The sequence below is a fragment of the Phalangium opilio genome, unplaced genomic scaffold (assembly GCF_054372755.1).
Source record: "Phalangium opilio isolate 3A_F unplaced genomic scaffold, DU_Popi_V2 ptg000032l_1, whole genome shotgun sequence".
Taxonomy (NCBI): Eukaryota; Metazoa; Arthropoda; class Arachnida; order Opiliones; family Phalangiidae; genus Phalangium; species Phalangium opilio.
The window spans coordinates 7,872,841-7,893,224 of NW_028324159.1; the positions used below are offsets into that span (position 1 = coordinate 7,872,841).

Consider the following 20,384-nt stretch of genomic DNA (forward strand, 5'->3'; position numbering starts at 1 on the left):
AATTTTACGGGTAAATATAATTTCTCAGCACCCCCGAAACTGGCGGGGTGGGAAGGGTTAAAGTAGATACCTTCTAAAATTTTGGAGACTTTACGTACGCTGCCCATTTCGGAGACTCGGTTTTAAGTTTTTTTTTAACTGCTGCCTCAAGACTAATCTCAGATTTAAGTTTTTTAGCTGCTACCTTGACACTAACATTGGGAACTCTAGTTCTTTTGATTTTATTTTGTCCAAACATTGTATACGAGGCTAGAGGGGAAAAACTTGAAAGTAGGTTTGTAAATGCGTAAAAACCTCTTGGTTTTGGGGTTTTGTTAGAGGAAGGCTTGACAAATTCTAAAGCAATATCTCTAATATTAGAGCCGGGTATTATTGCATCATTAACTATAACTTCCCACTATCTGCCCACCTAAGCTTTTCACGGGTAGTGGACATCTGATCGACGATGTACATGCCCTATATATTTAAGGGGGATATCGTCTAACCAAGCCAAGTTAAAAAAGTTGGATGTCGGTTGGGGGACCCTGAGTATAGGTTGCCTAGGCTCTCGAAGTTGGAGACGCAAGCTGGATGGCGCGCTTAATTTTCCCCCCTTGCCTTGCTGCTCTGCCTTTTCTTTCGCTTGCGCGGCCGCCAGCTTGGGTCCTCAACAGTGCGTTGTATCACACCTCCTCGGTGGTGAGAGCTGGTCAACCACTGCGTTTTGTGGGCTGAGTTGATACGCGCCCTTCCCAAGCCAAGGTGTGCAGGTATCGTGCTGAGGGCTGTGTGGTACCGGGGAAGTTAATCTACGGTATCTCGAACGATCCCCTCGGGGCACCAGGCGAAACCCCGTTGTAATTAGCCTTCCACCCGGGTTGAGGACTACCGGGTGGTGACCTTTTACTTGCCTCATTACTCATGGGATCTTTATGGATTCTTTAAAAACAAAAACCAAAAACAAACCTGGGCATGGAGCCGGTTCTACCGGTACCCAGCCTTCTCTCAGGGAAGGAGGCAACTCCCAACCTGCTTCTGGGCGAGATGCTGCCTCTGGCAGCACCCACCCGCAATCGGCGGAAGGCCAAAAGTCACCTCCTGCTCCTCAATCGGGTTCCACCAGGTTGAGTGAAGTTAATAGGAGGCGCAAGGCCAACCGCCGAAAAAACCAATCCCAAAAAGGTGGCCAGAACTCTGCACTGGGTGCAAGAGATACGGGCCGAGATGGGACTCCTGTACCTTCGGGTGCTGGGAGTAACGTCCCGGGTACGGACTCTACGCCTGGTGCAAGAGAAACTACCACCCTTTCTGGAAAGAGAGCTAGGGCAGAGGACCCTGATCCCTCGCCTAGCTTACTAGCTGCGGCGTCAAAGAAGACCAAGTCTTACTGCGACGTCGCCAGTATTGTCAAGATGGCCATCGTTAAAGATGGCTATCCGACTAATGCGGTCACGGAGGAGGACGTCGTTCCCATCCAGGCCGCTATACTTGACGCACTGGACGCTGAGCTTTCATCGGGAAGCTCGCTGCCGCGTCCTCTCAATTTCCACATCATGGCTGGGGCCATGATCTATTCATGTGGGGATTCTGCGACCAGCGAATGGCTCGTGAAGGTGCTACACCATAATGAGCGTGCCATAGGGGGAACACGGCTTTCAGTGATGAAGGCCAGTGAACTCCCGAAGCCGTTCAAGGTGTCCTTCCGGACCAAGGACCGTCGCACCACTGATCCGGTGGCTCTTCTCCGACGATTGAAGGCCTACAATGGTAGGTTTCTGACCGACTGTTGGCGGTGCCTGAAGTCGTTCGATGATAAGAGCACCAGACGCTGGATCTTCCTAATTGATGGCTCCTCCATGGAGGCCTTCAAGGAGGCCGGCTTCGAGGGTCTTACTGGCGTGGTTGTCGGGACATTTAAAGTCCTGAATGCGCCAAAGGACCCTCTCCAGAATGTCTCTGAGGCTTCTGAAGAAGAAGGCAATACTGCAGCCAGCGTGAGTGGGGAGCTGGCAGCAAATATTGCTGGCATTAGTTTAGAGCCATCCTTTCCAGATAGCTCAGACATAGACCTCGGGACAGAGTCCGACTTTTTGAAGGACTCTGATACCGAGAGGACCTACGCTCCTGTTACTGGGATGGAGTTGGGGGCCGAGGGTGCTGCTGGTGGAGGCGAAGGAGATACCGGTCCTGGATCGGGACTCCGCGCTACCGCCAAGCAAGTAGCCGGGGCCGCCTCTCTTCCTAAGACATGAGCATCAAGATGATCCAGATCAACCTGCATCACTGCAAAGCAGCCTCGGCAGTTCTATGCCGGAGGTTTGCCTTAGAGGGCCTGGATGTGGCCCTCATTCAGGAACCTTGGATTCATAATGGTAAAATCCTTGGTTTAAAGAATGCAGGTAATATCTCTTATGACTTTACCTCACCCAACCCCAGGGCGTGTGTTCTGACCAGGAAGGGTCTTGACATCCTTCCACTTCCGAACTACCTCACTAGGGATACTGCTGAGATTAAGGTAATGCCCTCCTCTTCTGGAGTGGCAACTGGCCTTATCATGGCGTCTGCTTACTTTCCCCATGATGCCACGGGTTCCCCTCCACCATAGGAGGTTGTCGTTCTTGTCGACCGCTGTGAGAGGCAGGGGGACAGGCTCATTTTGGGCTGTGATGCCAATGCCCACCATGTCACGTGGGGCAGTAGTGACTGCAACAGACGTGGTGATGAACTACTTGAATATCTGGTCGGTACGAACCTGCATATTCTCAACAGGCACAATGAGCCAGCCTTCGTTACTTCTAACAGAAAGGAGGTCATTGATGTCACCCTGGCCACAGACAATATCAGTCTGTCGGTTTCTAATTGGCATGTGTCTAATGAACCGTCTCTTTCGGACCATAGGCACATCTGCTTCTCGGTCGCGGTCAAGTCAACTTCGGTTAAGACGGAACTGCGCAACCCCCGTCGGACCGACTGGTCCGGCTACAGGGAGGAACTTTGCCTCCTACTCAGAGGTAATGCTCCAAAGCTTTCCTCGGTGCTGGAATTTGATTTGGCAGTTGATCTCATGCAACAAGCCATTATCAATTCCTACCACCACAACTGTCCGGCGAAGCCTGCCAGCCGGCCGAGGCTCGTTCCTTGGTGGAATACGGAACTTGGCAAGCTTCGCAAGCTCACTCGTAAACTCTTTAATAGGGCTAAGAGGACTGGGGACTGGACTATTTATAGACAGACCCTCAATAAATATAATAAAGCCATCCGGGAGGCCAAGAGGAACTCCTGGAGGGACTTCTGCGGTAGCATCTCTGATGCCCCCGCTACTGCCAAGATCATGAAGATCCTGGCTCATGATAACACTCACCAGCTCAGCACCATCAAGGTGGCAGAAGGTGAGTTTACCAAGTCAGGGACTGATTCTCTTAAGCATATGCTCAAGGTACACTTTCCGGACTCCAAGGCTTTTGACCTCACAAGCACCGACGCTCCCCCCGTGCACTTTCGGAGAGCACACAGGGCGGACTGGGGCATCGCCAACAAGATAGTTACATACTCTAGACTTAAGTGGGCTGTAAACTCCTTTCAGCCCTATAAGTCCCCTGGCCCAGATGGCGTCTTTCCCGCTCTCCTCCAGGAAGGCATAGACGCCATTGGCCCTTATCTGTGCAGGATATTTAGAGCCTGCATTGCTCTGGTGCATATTCCAGATATCTGGAAGCGCTCGAAGGTTATCTTTATTCCCAAACGTGGGAAGACGAGCTATCTTGAGGCTAAGGCATTTAGACCTATCTGTCTTACCTCTTTCTTCCTAAAGACTTTAGAGAAATTGGTGGACAGGTATTTGCGGGATGGTGTTCTTTCCCACACACCCCTGTCCACTTTTCAGTTTGCCTATCAGAAAGGCAAATCTACAGAGACGGCGCTTCATGGCATCTTGAACTGCCTTGACAGGGCCATCGAGTTCAAGGAGATGTCTTTGGCTATCTTCCTTGATATTGAGGGTGCCTTTGATAGGTTTTCTAGTGAAGTTATCCTTCGCGCTGCGGAGCGGTTTGGTATTGACGACACTTTGTGTCGTTGGATAAAATCCAGGCTCACGTATCGTAGGGTGACGGCGTCTCTTCTCGGGGAATCCTTGGAGATCTCCACCGACCGTGGCTGTCCTCAGGGAGGGGTTCTTTCCCCTCTTCTTTGGTGCCTGGTGGTGGATGAGCTGCTGGGTCGACTCGGGGAGGGGGGTGTCACTGTTTTGGCTATGCGAATGACATCGCAGTGATTGTTACAGGGAGGTTCCCTGTAACTATCGCTGCACTGATGAAATCTGTCCTGCATGATGTTGAGGAATGGTGTAGGGGAGTTAACCTGACCGTCAATCCCAAAAAGACTGTCCTTATACCGTTTACCCGGAATAGAACCAATGACCTCTTCAACGATATTTCCTTCTTTGGACAGGTTTTAAAGAAGTCCTCCGAGGTCAAGTATCTTGGCGTGACTCTTGATGCCAAGCTTACTTGGAAATCCCATCTTGATCTGAGCATCAAGAAGGCCAAAATTCTATTTTGGCGTTTAAGGAGTTCAGTCAACAAGTCCTGGGGCTTAAGCCCTGGCGCTGTAAACTGGATTTATACTAGGATCATCAGGCCAGTGGTCTCCTATGGAGCTCTTGTCTGGTGGCCCAGGGTTCGCCTTAAGACAGCCCAAGATGAACTACGCAAGCTTCAAAGGCTGGCGTGCATCGGTATCACGGGGTCCATGAGGACAGCACCCACAGCTTCTCTGGAAATCCTTCTTAATATGCTTCCCCTTTACCTCTTTATTGAGGAAGAAGCTATTATGGGAGCCTGTAGGCTCAACAACCTCGGCTGGTGGAAGCCCAAGCAATGGGACTTCAGTCACACCAAGCTTTTCAGTGAGTTCAGCAGTTCTGAGCCATCACTTGTGATGGTCTCAGATAAGTCAGTTATTTCACACCACTTCGACAAGCCCTTCAGCGTGCACTTTCCCAGTCGCGCTGTTTGGGAGACTACCCCAGTCCTTGGAACTGGGGGGGGGGAGTCCGTTTGGTTCACGGACGGCTCTAAGACGGACTCTGGAGTTGGTGCCGGGGTCTACTGCCTGACCAAGAAGTTTGGTTTTTACGAGAGCCTTGGCAACTTTGCCAGTGTTTTCCAAGCGGAAATCATGGCCATTTGTCTATGTGCGGATTTCTGCAACAAGAAAAACTACCGCGGACGGACGATCCAGATTTATTCGGATAGTCAGGCCGCCCTCAAGGCGCTAAATCAGTGTCTTGTCGATTCTAGACTGGTTCTCAGCTGTCTGGATCTGCTGGGTTCTTTGGCTGCCCGCAACAAGGTTCAATTGCTGTGGGTGCCAGGGCACTGGGGATACCTGGGCAATGAGAGGGCTGATATGTATGCCAAAAGGGGGGCTGAGGCGAAGTTCTTCGGACCTGAGCCTGCGGTTCCCATCCCCCATGGCATCATTCGCAATAGGATTCACTGCCGGATGTCTGCACTTCAACTGCAGCTCTGGCTTGACATGGATGGGCAGAGACAAGCCAAGGAGTTTGTCCCGGGTCCTTCTATCACTAGGGCAAAGGAACTGCTTGCCCTCACCAAAAGCACAATAAGGCTGGTCACCAGTCTCCTCACTGGACACTGCCGGCTGAATAGACACCTGCACTTATTGGGCATCGTTGATGACCCACTCTGTAGGTTCTGCCGGGAGGTAGAGGAAACTTCCTCCCATATCCTCTGCAGCTGCGACTACCTCGCGGCCATGAGGTTTGAGCATTTTGATATGCATACTATGGAATCTCACCAGTTCTCTACTGTCTCGGCCAATCGGATTCTCCGATTCATCGAGGCGACAGGACTCTTCGCAGTCTAACCAGCTCGGGGCGCACAATATACCCTTGGTATCGGTGCTCGACGCGGCGACGCGTCACCCCCTTCAACAATAACAATAACAACAATAGGTTGCCTAGCGATAATATGTAAATTATTATATCTTTGTAGAGTCTGTTCGTATAAGCGCCATTTTGAAGCTTCGTTTAAATCTTTACGAGCTAAAATAACATTCATCTCATTGTCCAATTCCGAAACTATCTGTTGTTGGGGGTGTGGAAAGGGGTCGTTTTTAAAGGTAGAGCTAAGGACTAGGACCATTTTCTGAGCGTACGGCATTTTTACTGACTACCTCCTGTTATGGCGCCGATAATAGAGCAAACGAGAGGGAAAAGGAAAGAAAAGAAACTACCACTCTCCTGAACTAATATATCACGTTTTGTTTTCCAATATATTCTCTTCTTAGCAATTATTCCAAGTTTTGCGGAATGCCTAGCTAATCTACCTTTTTGACTTTTATTTAGTTTAACGTTACCTTGTAAAGTATTTTCAACACACTCTGCTATTGCGTCAATTAAGGGTTTCTTGGCGTTACGTAATATGATGCTACGTTGTTTTCGAGGGGATTTGGCAATAACGGAGAACAAATTTCTTTGTGACCGAACGGCATAAGGCATAGTGACTAAATGAAGAGATGGCTAAACACCCGTCTATTATTATAATTATTTGGGAATTTAAACTTCGCAAGGGTTGTCGGGAAATATTCCAGTCCTAAGTCTGTGATTCTTGGGGCATCTTTGGTGAAGATCGAATAATAATTATCCGAAAGGAAAACTAGAAGCGTTACGGTAGGCGTCAAAAGCGAAACGCCATTTATCGGTAAAGATTTGTCTAGCTATTATTGAACTTTGCAATTTGTCTCTAGGAGATTTCATAAGAATAAGATAATGAGCGTTCAAAGAAACATCTCTAGAGTCTTTGGATCGATGGAATACGTTTTGGACGATATAAATTACGCTCAAGTTGCGATTATGCGTTCCCTTGGTAAAAAGAGACCCAACTTCTCCTTTGTTCTCGGTCATCAAGTCATCGATGATTAAAAAGCAAGGCTTACCGCCTGTATATTCTGATAAATCTGGCATACCATGTTTCAAAACCACAAATTATTTCAAACTTTCGAAAAAAAGGTTGCCAATTACATTTCGCTTATATTAGGGAAAAATACGGTTTCCCTATTCTCTAATATTTTTAAAACTAATTGAGTTTTCTCGCTTTGAGACGGGTCTGCTATCACCATGTTATAAGGATGGTAGAAAGGATACATGACCTTACCCTCTGATTTTCAACGAAAGAATGAAATAAAGATTGTAAAGTGTTTGTATATATATATCGATGAGATCGACACGAAAATCAACAACTGCAATATCGAAAATACATGGGAAATTTAAGGAAGCATTGACGAAAAGTTAGTTAATCACAGGACATTTCATCGAGACGAAAATGCCTAATTGATAATATTAATCAAAAACAATATGACTAGATTTTATATAATGACTAAATCTAGTGGTCCGTCATTCGAAAAAACGAGCGGGATTTTTAAATCCCTTGGATTTTTACGTATATTTTTTTAAATGGATTTTTCGATTTTTTTTATAAAAATCCAAAATATAGTAGGATTTTCAAAAAAACCGTTGTGTTTTTGAATTTTTTCATGGAATTTCGTAATTTGTTTTAGGAATATCGTTATTTGTTTTGGGATTTCGTATTTTTTAGGATTTTGTATTTTTAAATGTAATTTGTGCTTATATCCCATTGGATAGAATCCGTTGGGCAGAATTTCATTCGACAGAAATCCCATTCGGCCGAAAATCCCATTCGACAGAAATCCCATTCGGCCGAAAATCCCATTCGACAGAACTCCCATTTGACAGAAATCCCATTCGACAGAAATCCCATTCGGTCGGAAATCCCATTCGACAGAAATCCCATTCGGTCGAAAGTCCCATTCGACAGAAATCCCATTCGGTCGGAAATCCCATTCGACAGAAAGGTCATGTGAATGAATTCATTAAGTACAAGAAGAGAATCCAACCGTCCATGGGGCAAGCAGCCATTCTCGTTCTGCCTAGAGCCAACGCTAAAGGTAAAGAACGATGACTGGCGTCGCTTTTTGGCCCAAGCTTGAAGCTGCTGTTAACGACAATTCCGGCTTATTTATGGAATAAATGAATTCGTCTATATCCGATTCCCCACACCGAACCTAACCAAACCAAACCAAACCAAACCAAGCCAAACCTAACCAAACCAAACCAAGCCAAACCTAACCAAACCAAACCTAACCTAATCTAACCTAACCTAACCTAACCTAACCTAACCTAACATAACCAAACCTAACCTAACCTAACCTAACCTAACCTAACGTAACGTAACCTAACCTAAACAAACCTAACCAAACCTAAACTAACGTAACCTAACCTAACGTAACCTAAACTAACGTAACCTAACCTAACGTAACCTAACCTAACCTAACCTAACCTAACATAACCAAACCTAACCAAACCTAACCTAACCTAACCTAACCTAACCTAACCTAACCTAACGTAACGTAACGTAACCTAACCTAAACAAACCTAACCAAACCTAAACTAACGTAACCTAACCTAACGTAACCTAACCTAACCTAACCTAACCTAACGTAACCTAACTAACCTAACCTAACCTAACCTAAGCTAAGCAAACCAAACCAAACCTAACCTAACCTAACCTAACCTAGCCTAACCTAAAGTAACCAAACCTAACCAAACCTAACCTAACCCTAGGCCAACCTAGAAAATAAGAATATTTTGGAAAAGGCCCATGTTTATTTTTCAACGACCTTAATAAATATAGCATTATAAAATGCGAAATCGCACCAATGGGAAATTCGCTCCAACGAGACTTCTGTCCAACAGGAATGGGAAGTCTGCTCAATGGGAATTAGGTCCATTGGGAACAGCCGACTAGCTTCGATCAATTAGAACAACTTATTTTTTATTTCGGTCCAATGGAATTTCGTTCCAATGGAATTCTGTTCAATGGTTATATACCGTAATTTGTATTGTCTTCCTGGATTTGTGAATTTGTTTTGATAGATGTGATATTCCACAAGGTTTTTAAAAAACATCTTAATATTGAGCTCTCATTGATTATTTAATATGCTTAATATGTAGAGAGAGAAACCTAAATTGGAACTAAAAACGAAGTTTTGCTATGACAATTTACTAATTTATAATTTTAAGTATGGTTTCGAGCTTTCAACTGAATAGAATTAGATTAAGTATAGATTAGAACTAAAAAAATGTCAAGTAGTTGTCAAATCAAACCGAATTTATTTTTTACAAAATTTTGTCATTTCACCCAAAACTCTCCTCTCTAACTACTTGTCAAAATCAACGTATGTAAAGCTACTATCGGGAAGTGAACATATGTAATTTTTTAATTCGAAATAACCGTAACTAAAAGCAAAACAAATCTTCAGTTTTGATTGACCTGATGATCCTGCTTTAAAATCGGTTGGCTCATACCAATTACACAGGACTCCAATTTTTTTCGAGTCTTTTAAGTTAGCATATATACTTGAGTAACTTCAACTTATACTCGTTTTACCAACTAAATAGGAAACATGAAGAATTCTGCCTATCAGAAAATTCTTTTTGTACTTAAAAGCACAGAGATCGCCTATATGCACGTTTTCTGATTTTGTAGATATCTCGTACCTATTACAATCGCTGGGAGATCCAGTAACTTCGGTTTCACATTGGTCTCTCACGCGAAGGAGCCTATCATTTGAAAGATTTTCGTTAGAGTTTAACAACCATAAAGCCGTTTTCTACCTTATTTGAACAGTTTTATCGTTAATTATAAACCCTGTAAAAATTGACGCTTCACTAAGTCATTGGTTCAAGTTGCTTCCTGCAGTCCTTTGATTTGCAAGTTCATATTGTGGAACGGATGTGCATCGGCTTTCATCTAATTTCTTTGCAAACTTAAGACCGCCACGACTAGTTGCGCCTAGAACTATAGTTTGCAAATCTCTTGTGAGACCACTGGGGTCATCTACAGCCGTTTCGGCTATAGTTGGTGATGGGTCAGTGGAAATTTCTTCGTCGTCTTCTAAGAAATGTTCCTGGGTCGCCAGTGGTGAAACAGTTTTTCTCTTGATTTTTGATGGCTTATGAAATACAGTTTTGACCAGCTTTTTATCTGATACGACGGCCATTTCTCCCATTCCAAGTAAAGAAACTGATTGTATGGCTTTTTATCTAGCCCCTTGAATGGCTTCGGATATTTCTCTGGCCGTAGGTATCATGAAGTCGCTTGAAGAGGATTGTTCCGCAAAGCGTTTACCATCTTTTTCTTTGTTTTGGAAATTTGAAAATATCTTCGCAACGTAACTGAACCTGCACGTCAAGTCGATGCACGCGATTTAAAAGTTCTAGAAGTGAGAAGTTTGTTATGGTTGAGAACACGGTTGACATACTTCTCGCTGCCCTAAATGTCTTCTCGCATTGTTGAGTTCCAGTGAGGTCGGGTTGTAAAATTTTAGGTGATAAGACTGTGTGCGTTGAGCTCAATGCAAGTATAACAATTGGATGTTATAAAGTTATCCCTCAAATTGTAAAACTCAGAATTTTCAATCCAGGATCTCCAAAATCGTAAAACAAAAGACTGCCCACCACATGTCTTGTGCTCTATTAGAGATATTTCTTTGTTCAGGAAAGATGTCGTAACTGCTCTCATTATCTTCAAGTATAAAATGGTTCCTTTACTGTTGGGAACCTTTTCTAATAAAAGCTTTTCGGTAGTATGGGACATCATTCGTTCAACTGAAGCAAAATTTTGTTTGTCTTTCGGACTTAAATCGCTGTCCTTCAGTCCGTGTTCGGCTTTCGAACAGGAAGATACCAATATTTTGAGGTGCGAAACTGAACAGATTTCACATCCCATAGGCAGCACGACAGAAGGTTTAAGCATCCTACTCCGAAGTTTTGCTTCGATATGAACGTGGTCTTGGTAAAAAAGGGCGGCCCATTTTAATTCCTAGGTACCAATCCCAGTCATTCGAAATCTCTAAGGAGTTTTCCGTGAAGATGTTATCAAAGATCCCCGACTCATTTACCATTGCCTTGAGGAGCCTCGGGTCTCCATCACTGGCAAAGGACATAACTGTTATTCCTACTTTTGAGCATGCCGAAATTAAAAATCTCCACCTGTTAGAAACGTCCATATTAGAAAACTTATTATCAGTCCTATTAAGCACAAACAAATTGACGGAGTGTTGGGATGTAACGGTTGCGCGACGTAGACATAAACAATGCTGGCCTTTGGTTTTTTTGGAAATACTCTTTGACACGATCGTAAGATGAAAGACATAAATGAGTAAGCTAGTGGTCCCACTAAAATAAAAAACGCAACGCTAAATTTCTTTACACATTCCGAATGTCTGTTAGTTTTTGAGTAGCAATTTTCCCACAGATGTTTTAGAAAACCACCAGCACTGTCCACCGATGTTGATGTTTTATCATGCTCATTTAGCTGAATCCTCATAATGACCCGAAAGTTCGAGGAAATAGTTTCGTTTTCTCTAATCACGTTACCAATTTGTTCAATAGTAGTAAAAAAATCCATAATTTTAGATTGTGACGGATCTTTGCTTACCTTCATAAGCTTTCTTTCCGTTCGTTCAAGTCCAGAATAGTTATAGGTGTTAAGTGTCAATTTAGAAGTGAATGCAAAGTCTGTAGAAGTTTCACAACTAGCAGATTCCCCCCTTCTCAAGGATTTTCATGGAAGCGAGGTGTTCTAAAAATCCTTGCCGCCGATCTGATTTGTGACTTTGTTAGTCGAAGCACCAATAGTGGTTAACGTTTCAGTTTCTGTGGACTCGGTTATTGCTGTCGAATCATCAGAATTGGTTTGACTACACATGGATTCTACTTCAATTTCTTGAGTGTCATCCCCTTCATTGATAGAAACTGTCGTACCTTGATGTATAAAACGTTCGGGTTTTTGTTTCCTATTTTCGGAGAAGCCCGCTTGTGTAAGAGTACTTTGACGACTTGTATCTTTAGGTTTAATTGGACAACGGCTTAAATGCTTGTAGAAATTAGAGCAAGCAAATCCAACTCCGACTGGTGAACTGTTCATATTTATTTTTGAGTTGCAATTCAGACAGTGCACTTTGTAAACATCGACAGATTTAGTACGCTACGCTTCTATGTTGTAGTTTACACCTCCCTGCAAATTCGATATTTTTTGGATTTAATTTCCGTTTTTGTAGGGATTAATTTGGCCACGAATTCCATGAAATATTTCTTCTTGCGTTTTGAGTTCCTGGAATTGACTAGAATTCTTGCCAGTATCAGTTTCACCGCTCGTTTCAATCTCAATTACGCTGGAATCATTACTTGCGGGTTTCGTAGGGTTTCTTCTTACTGCTTTTCTCTTCGGCTTTATCGAATCCACTAATACTTGAGGTGTTACTGGAAATTTTGTATTTAAGCGCTCGGCGTATGATTAGAGTTTTTCATAGTGTCCAGGGAGAAACTCGAAGTCATTAGGATTGTTGGAAAAAATCCTGAACATAATTTCACTATCTTCTTTTTTAAAAGAATTGAAGTGTTTACGAATAAACTCCTCTATTTTCCGGATTTTATCCACATCCGTTAACTTCTTAATTGAATCTGCAGTGCCGTAACCGGCTTGGACCAGACATGTATAATTGAGCTGGCAATTCCATTTTCATTTCCTCCAAAAAACTACTTGAATTCGTTTTCTCTACAGTCTCCGCCATTGTTCTCAATATTCTAATTAGCTTTTAAAGCGCGTTACCACGAAAAAAAGATGTAGCACGGACGAGCGCAAACTACAGCCTATCAAGTTACTGTATTGATTGAATAATAAAACTCTATCGTTCTCAGAATAATAATTGAGTTCACTCAGGAAGTTGAAACCTTACCTTTTATATCTTCGGAGCTATGCCATTTTAAGAATGCATCTAAATTTTCCCTGGGAAAATATTGACAACCATAAGCTTCGATTAGGGGGCAGATTACTTTCCAAACCAAAGTTGGTTTCTTTCTGTCCATTTATATCAAAACTAAAAGGCGGTAAAATACCCTTTGGCGGCGTTGGGTATACCGAAAGTTTGCGGGAAATTTAGCTAAAGCTACAGGGATAAAATTATAAGAATCCAGAAATAACAAGTTAAACAATTTCATCTCCAAAATTCTAGTTCCGTTAATTTTCAAAGGCGGAACGAATTTTTCATCCCTCTTAATGATTTCTCGAACTAGCAGCTTATTATCATAATGGCTGCCAAACTGTGACAGTATGATGACGTTCTTGACGGCATGCAATTGCATTAAATAATCAAAAAATATACCTATGGGATTTCCACCTGAAAAGCGTTGTATACGCTTACCAAACTGATTACACATAATACAGTTAAAAGTTAGGGAAGTTTCGTCTATACAATGCTCACAGATTGTTATGCTAACTAAAAGGATAGCCTCGTGTTCGTAAGCACCCAACTCTCCTGACACCCCTTCGTTTGTATACATTCTACAAGAAAAAGTACATAAGGCTAGGCTGATTAAGTTTAGGTTTCTTAACAGAGGGCACTATCAGACCTGACAATATGCCTCACCACACGTATGATATTCGGATCTTCGAGAAAAATCTATGGTTTTCAAACAGTCTTTACAGTGAAAAAGGCGCTCAAATAGGGACCTTTTACTGCTTGAAGTTGCTAAATGACTTTCATAACAGTTATTGCCTAAGAAGTTTCGTAAGCAATGGTCGCAAGCTTTCTTGGGACCTTGACAGATAGTGGGCCTCATACAACTAAAACACAAGTCGTTACATTTATGCGATTGTATTCGCCAATAAGGTATAAGACATTTTTCACAGAATCGGTCGTGGTTAAAAAGTGGTCTTAATTTTGTGATTATCTTATAGTGATTAATTTCGTTAAATAAAAAGAGGCGGGGCCTAGTATCATCCAAATAGTTTTCACCTAAAATCAAGGTAGGAACGCTAGTTTTGAATTTGTATACGAAAATCGAATATTGATTTAAATAAATTTTGAACATTTAAAAAGACTCAGCCGTCCCACACTCACTAACCCTTACGCTTGCCTTACGACATAGTTCTAAAGCAGCCTCTTTTTGAGATTTATTCCCCGACCTAGCCCTAGAAATAGCTTCGTATTGAGTTTTTAGAGCTTCTTCTGTGTGAGTTCTACGAGCTATAGCCACACAAAGAGCTCAGGCAAGACAGATGTTATCCGAATTGGCTATACGTACAATACCACGTCTGTCTCTACAAAGATACTAAAAGGTTTAATGCCTCGGCTTGGAGGGTGGCCTTTCCCCGGAGGCATTCTTACATTGCTAAAAATAATTTTAACCGGACCTAGGAAAAATGCTTCCATTTCGTCATCATATAGCATAACACTAAGCTGATCAAAAATAATATTAGGGTATACTTGATCTGATCGTCTAAAGGATAATTCTAGTTCTGACCGACAAATATTTCCTGTACTCTTTAAAGTAATTTGGACGTAGTCTGTAGGCCTGTACTTACTAAGGATGCATTTTGTTACGGTACACACACCACCGACGGGATCGTCACTTATTCAAAGAATTACCTTTCGACCTTTCAGGTTAAAATGTTTGTAAAATCTTTCACTTTGTGCTATTATCTCGCAAAAGGGTAGATTGTCAATAGGTTTGGGCTGGTCCTTTTCTCCTCCTCCCCATTGTACATAAATTTCATCGTCAGAAAGCACCTCTTCAGAAACGTGTTCCCTAGGTAGGGTATTGTTCAATAGTGTTTCCTCTGCGAGTGGTTCTTGGTCCTTTCCGTCTAAAAATGAACCCCTGATTGTGCCCTCTGTTATGAAACCTATACCTAATCAACATAGTCTTATGTACATTTTCTTTGACGTAGAATGTATACAAAGGAAGGTGTGTCAGGAAAAGTTGGGTGCTTACGAACACCAGGCTATCCTTTTAGTTAGCATAACAGTCTGTGATCATTGTATAGACGAAGCTTCTCTAACCTTTAACTGTATTATGTGTAGTCATTTTGGTAAGCGTATACACCGCTTTTCTAGTGGGAATCCCATAGGTATATTTTTAGATTATTTAATGCAATTGCATGCCGTTAAGAACGTCATCTTACTGTCACATTTTGGCAGCAATTATGATAATCAGCTGCTAATAGAGATGAGAAATTCGTTCCGTCTTTGAAAATTAACGGAACTCGAATTTTGGAGATGAAATTGTTGGTATTGCTATATTTTCTATGAAGGTACAGTACAACTGTCGTTGGAAGAGTGATTGAAGAAAATATGCAAGATGAAATTCAAATTCTAAACGATTCCGCGGAAGAAGATTTTGAAAATGATTTTGAAAGTGATATGGAAGAAATGAATAACGCTTTTTTGGATAGCGCGGAAAAAGAAGGTTCGAAAATAAATTATGTGTAAAACGTGTAAGCTATAATTTTCTATTGTTACTGAAGCATCATTACTGGGAAGCGAAGACAGCGGAGAATATAGTTTTTCACCAGACGTTTCAGGAAAGAGTTCTTCGGAAAAAACTGATTTGCAGGAATCTTCAGGATCTTCTTCGACATCTCCAATGAAACTTAAAACTAAATCAGCTCTAGCGTTAATTTTTGCTACTGATGAGCCGGGAACATCATGTGCTCCAGCTAATTAAAAATAAAGAATTTCAGACGTCTTTTTGGCGTGTCTCCATTTTATTATTTAATTTCAGGCCTCTGGTTATTCAATTGTCAATAGGAAAAACTAGCAGCTAATAGAAAACCTTTAAATTATTATCATTCTCCATTTTATTAATCAACTAAATAAATTCAAACATCGGCAAAAGCAAACTAACGTCCTGAAAACCTGGTTTTTTTAAATATTCAAGTAGATTTAATGATCAACTGCTGTTGTTAAATTTCTAAAAAAGAATAATTCTAGCGCGTAGAAAAGGTATATCTATATCTATATCTATATCTATATCTATATCTATATCTATATCTATATCTATATCTATATCTATATAAATCAAAGTCCTGACTGACTGATAATCAACCCCCAGCCCAAACCGCTTGCCCTAGAAGGCTGAAAATTTGCAGGAACGTTACTCATAAGTAGTAGGCGCGTACTAAGAAAGATTTTTCCAATCCACCGCCATCTTAAAAAATGGCGCCCAGAAATGTAAAAACTCTTCTCTATACATCAAAGTCCGCGCGTTTCAACCGATTTCACAGATATTTAGTACACGGGTTTCCTTTAACCTATAGACGGACTGAATGGTCTTTTGGGTTCGATTTGTTGCCATATTTTTAAATGGCGGCCAAAAACTAAAAAACCTTTCTTTATGGAATAATGTCCGCGTGAAAAGTAATAAAAAATGTCCCGACGGGCTGACGAGCAACGCCGAGTGCCTTCGCTCCTAGGGTGCTACAAAAATATTAGTCATCAGTAAAATCTACCCATTCTTTGTATCATTTTGATGGAAGTTCTTATTACACGCGAGCAACGCCGCGGGTAACAGCTAGTTTACAATAAGGGGCATATCAACAAAACAAGTTCTTCTCATCATATTTTAACAACCAAAGAATATGGACCAAGAAGTAGAAATTTTAGATTTATAAAAATATTTCTAATAATCTAAGCTTGGTCATATAGGTTGGAAATCAATCTTCATTACTCGTCCTATTTGATACGAGTTGCAGCTAAAGGTTTTCATAGAAAAAATTGGAGGGGGAAGCACAAGACGGTTTTTTAATAATTTTTAGACAGCCTTTAGGATGAGTATAGTTTCCTGACTTGGGTTACACTGATTTTGAAAAATGTAACGTTTTCTTAACTCGTTGTATATTAACTTTGGAGTGTTTTTGCCATTTTTAATACAACGGGGTAAAGTCCTTATTCCTCGTTTTATATCTGGTGGGCGGGAATAAGGTTTTGAGTTTCGAAAGATTCCTTATATACCAACGAGAGGGAAAAATTAGCAGGGAGTATGAACAAAGTAATAGAAAATGTATAACTACTAGGAAATGTTGTTCTTTATCATTAAATAAAATGAAGTGTGTCGCACTGTAGCTTTTCTTGTTGATTTCCTATATTAGGAAAACCAACTTTCTCTACCATAAACGAGTCACAAGAGATACTTCGTTTCTCATTTAAGATAAATAGACAAATCTATGTTGATTTCATAAACGTTAAGTGCCAACTATACTTACTTGTCCTATATCAACTTTGGAGAGAGTTTCCATGTTTTGTAATACAATGGGGTAAGGTCCAAATTACTCGCTCTATATTAATTAAGAAATGTATGTACTGTATCAGCTTCACACGCAATCTTTAATACTCGTCCTATGCTAACTTCGACAAAAGAAATTTCCATTAACAGAGGTTTTTCTTAAATAATTTAATAAATATATTTGATATTAATTATTTTCATCGCCTGTTACGGAAATTAATTCAAGCTATATCATTTTAATAAGCTTTAGTCCTAGTATCATTTGAAATATTGCTATTATGCAATGGCTCTTTGCGATTTTCTGAAAATTGGGGAATATAACGTGGCCTATTCCCAATAAGCGATCGTCACTCGGACAGGTAAAAAAATCAGGAAATTTTCACAGTTATAACCCGGATACAATCGCACCTTTTACTGGTCTAGTTACCACAATGATACTAAGTTCTATTGTAACACCTAAGCCTATTTATATAAATGTGTATTTAACTTTCGGCTCACTCTGACCCATTAACGTCTCTTCATAGCAGACATGACACCCCAAAACTCAATAGTTCACTATTAACAAACGAAATTTTACTGGAACGAGTGTTCTTTCCATTTTGTATTCCAAAAATCAGTGTCTAGGCATATACAAATGTAGTATAGTTTAAGTTATATGTACACACCCATTTCAAATATTAATATCAAAAGATTTTCTTGGAAAATCAAAATAAAAAAGAGCTTTTAAGCTACAAAACTTATCGAAATTACGAAAAATCTTCATATTGTGATTAAAGAAAATAAAAAAAGTTATGTAGGATTTCTTTCATATGAACACTAGAAGAATCGTAATGCCAAAACCTATTTAAAATATTTTCACTTAGTATTCTGCCAAACGAAAATGTTATCGTTTTGTAAGAGATCTATTCATCACACTCGCTTTATATTAACTTTGATAGTATACTGTTCAATTCAGATGCAATCTTCATTACTCGTTCGATATTAACTTTGATACGCGTATAGTGCTTAGATTTAGATGCAATCTTCATTACTCATTCTATATAAACTCTCACTTGGGTCACTTCAAAGATAGAAGTTTATCTTAAATAATTAATTAAATATAACTGGTATTAATTATTTTAATCGTCGGTATTTTACATTAATTGTACTTAAGTCGATTAAAGAAACGTTATTCCTAAAATCATTTTAAACATAGCTATTGTGGTTGTTTTAATTCAAGCGTATGCCTCTTTCAGACTAATTGTAAATTTAGGATATATAAAAACATTGTATCACAGCGATTGATAAGAAAGAGCGCAATTGCGTGAAACTTTGGTGGAAGCCCTGCCGCTGGGAGGTTAGTCGTTTCTCGTAGCCCTAGCCGATCGCCGCGTATTACTTTAACCTAACGATGATAATGGAGTAGAAGCCAATGTTTCAGATTGGTGTCTATGTGGTATAGACGAAAGACCAGTAGATGGTGGTGTTAGAAGCCAATGTTGCAGATTGGTGTCTATGTGGTATAGACGAAAGACTAGTGCGTTGTGTTGTTGTTAGATAAATGTAAATACAAATTGCTGCGGAAGAAAAATTGGTTGTAGAAGGTTAAAGGCCAGTTAATGAGTAGCGCTTGAATGAGATAGATATCGTAATTAACCACCATTTTTGGAATTTCTGTGTACTGCGAACGCGGTCGCTCCGATCTGCAAACTGCGAACGCGGTGACAGACAGACACACACAGACACGTTCAGTGTATTACTTTTTCGTGTAGTCATCGTCACTCGGAGAGGTAATTATCAAAAATACAAACATATATAGATTTCTTGAAAATAAAAAAAAATAATCGGGTCGTTTGACACTGGAGACGTCGAACCTAAAATGCTTATTATCCTATAGTTTTAAGGAAAATCGTTTCAAGTATATCTATCGATAAGGCTATCAGTTTGATCTGGTATAAAGATGTTGTATGTATCAAATGACTATGATGAAGACGCCAGGTTTTCTTCCTCCATCCTTAGAGACTTGGACTTTACCCCCCACCAATGTCAGTATATTCGTATATAGCGGCTCCGCTATTTCAAACCTGGTCAAAATCGCCCTCTATGTCTCGAGTTTCAATCGGTTAGTCACCGCCAATATTTCGTAATAGGCATTACTCAATGGAGACAGTATTATGGCTTTGAATACCCCGTATCTCCAGACCGTTCAGAATCTCAGCGTATCGCCCGTGTTCAATTGGTGGCTGAACTTCGTGATCGCCGTGCAAGGGGTGAAACGAATCTTGTGATTCGTCGCGGTCAAATAGTCCTCAATGATACGTCCACTTTTAACGCTACAGATGTCGCCACAAATCGGAATCAGAATCTTTCATCATACTCACTCTCTTCACCCAACAACACTACGCTATCTAACCATTACCACCAGGTCCTACCTACCCAAAAAGGCTAACTGCAATACCCCCACCCCAAGTCTCGTTGTAATCTCATTTAATGCACAGCATCTTTACGGTACGCGCCCAGAACCTTTGACCCTTTCTCCTGCTTGGAGTGCCGACTGCATCTGTATCACTGAAACATGGGCTACTCCTTCACAAGATGATGCTGTTTTTAACCTTCCGGGGTACACCATCTTGCGCCAAGACCGTTTGGATCGAAATGGTGGTGGGGTACTAATCTACATTCGTCAAGATGTTGTTTTCCATAAGCTCGACGTCTCTGTGACCCATCCAGAATCTCTATGGCTAGAAATTAAACCTCGTATCTCATCCTCCTGGGTCACCCTTGCCTGTATATATCGTCCCCGAACTCTTTAAAATCTAACACTCAAAAACTATTTAATGATATCCGTTCCTTTTCTCACCGTAATAATGAACTTATCATCACTGGTGATTTTAACCTGCCTACCATCTGTTGGAAAACTGTTACTAGTACCTCATGCTCATCATCTACTCAAAACGACTTCATTGATCTACTACACCCTTCAGCCCTCCATCAAAATATTGTCTTCCCAGCACGTTTTAGTCAAACCTCCTCTATGCGGGCTAGCACTCTGGACCTCCTCATCACAAGGGCCAACGTTACTCCTACAGTGACTCCCCTCCCTCCGGTAGGGAGCAGTGACCATATTACTTTACAAACAATATATCCCCTGCCAGTGTCTACTACAATCCCACAAAAATTTAATCTCGATTTTGACTACTGCCGCGGTGACTATGAACAACTAAACCTACTCTTAGTTAGCTATGACTGGTCCCCA

General features: G+C 41.2%; 1 protein-coding gene and 1 long non-coding RNA gene across 3 annotated transcripts; both read left to right on the top strand.

The window, feature by feature from the left end:
* Positions 1-2,077: 2,077 nt before the first annotated feature.
* Positions 2,078-2,985, top strand: LOC149685821 (uncharacterized). Of its 2 annotated transcripts, none has more exons than XR_016384089.1 (3): positions 2,078-2,351; positions 2,416-2,719; positions 2,782-2,985. It is a non-coding gene; the product is annotated as an uncharacterized LOC149685821 (long non-coding RNA). The 2 variants fall into 2 exon arrangements; XR_016384090.1 differs by having other exon boundaries at positions 2,416-2,723; positions 2,878-2,939.
* On the top strand, positions 2,986-4,709 carry LOC149685822 (uncharacterized). Its single transcript, XM_089871141.1, has 2 exons — positions 2,986-3,368; positions 4,429-4,709. The coding sequence occupies exons 1-2, from the start codon at positions 3,044-3,046 to the stop codon at positions 4,473-4,475; spliced, it is 372 nt and encodes a 123-aa protein (XP_089727267.1). The 5' UTR covers positions 2,986-3,043; the 3' UTR covers positions 4,476-4,709.
* Positions 4,710-20,384: the final 15,675 nt, after the last annotated feature.

Excerpts from the sequence above, each read along its gene's own strand:
- LOC149685822 (XM_089871141.1), top strand. The coding sequence starts at position 3,044 with ATGCAACAAGCCATTATCAATTCCTACCACCACAACTGTCCGGCGAAG. Across the intron at positions 3,369-4,428 it reads CACCATCAAGGTGGCAGAAG|GTTTTAAAGAAGTCCTCCGA; the intron begins GTGAGTTTACCA and ends TTCTTTGGACAG.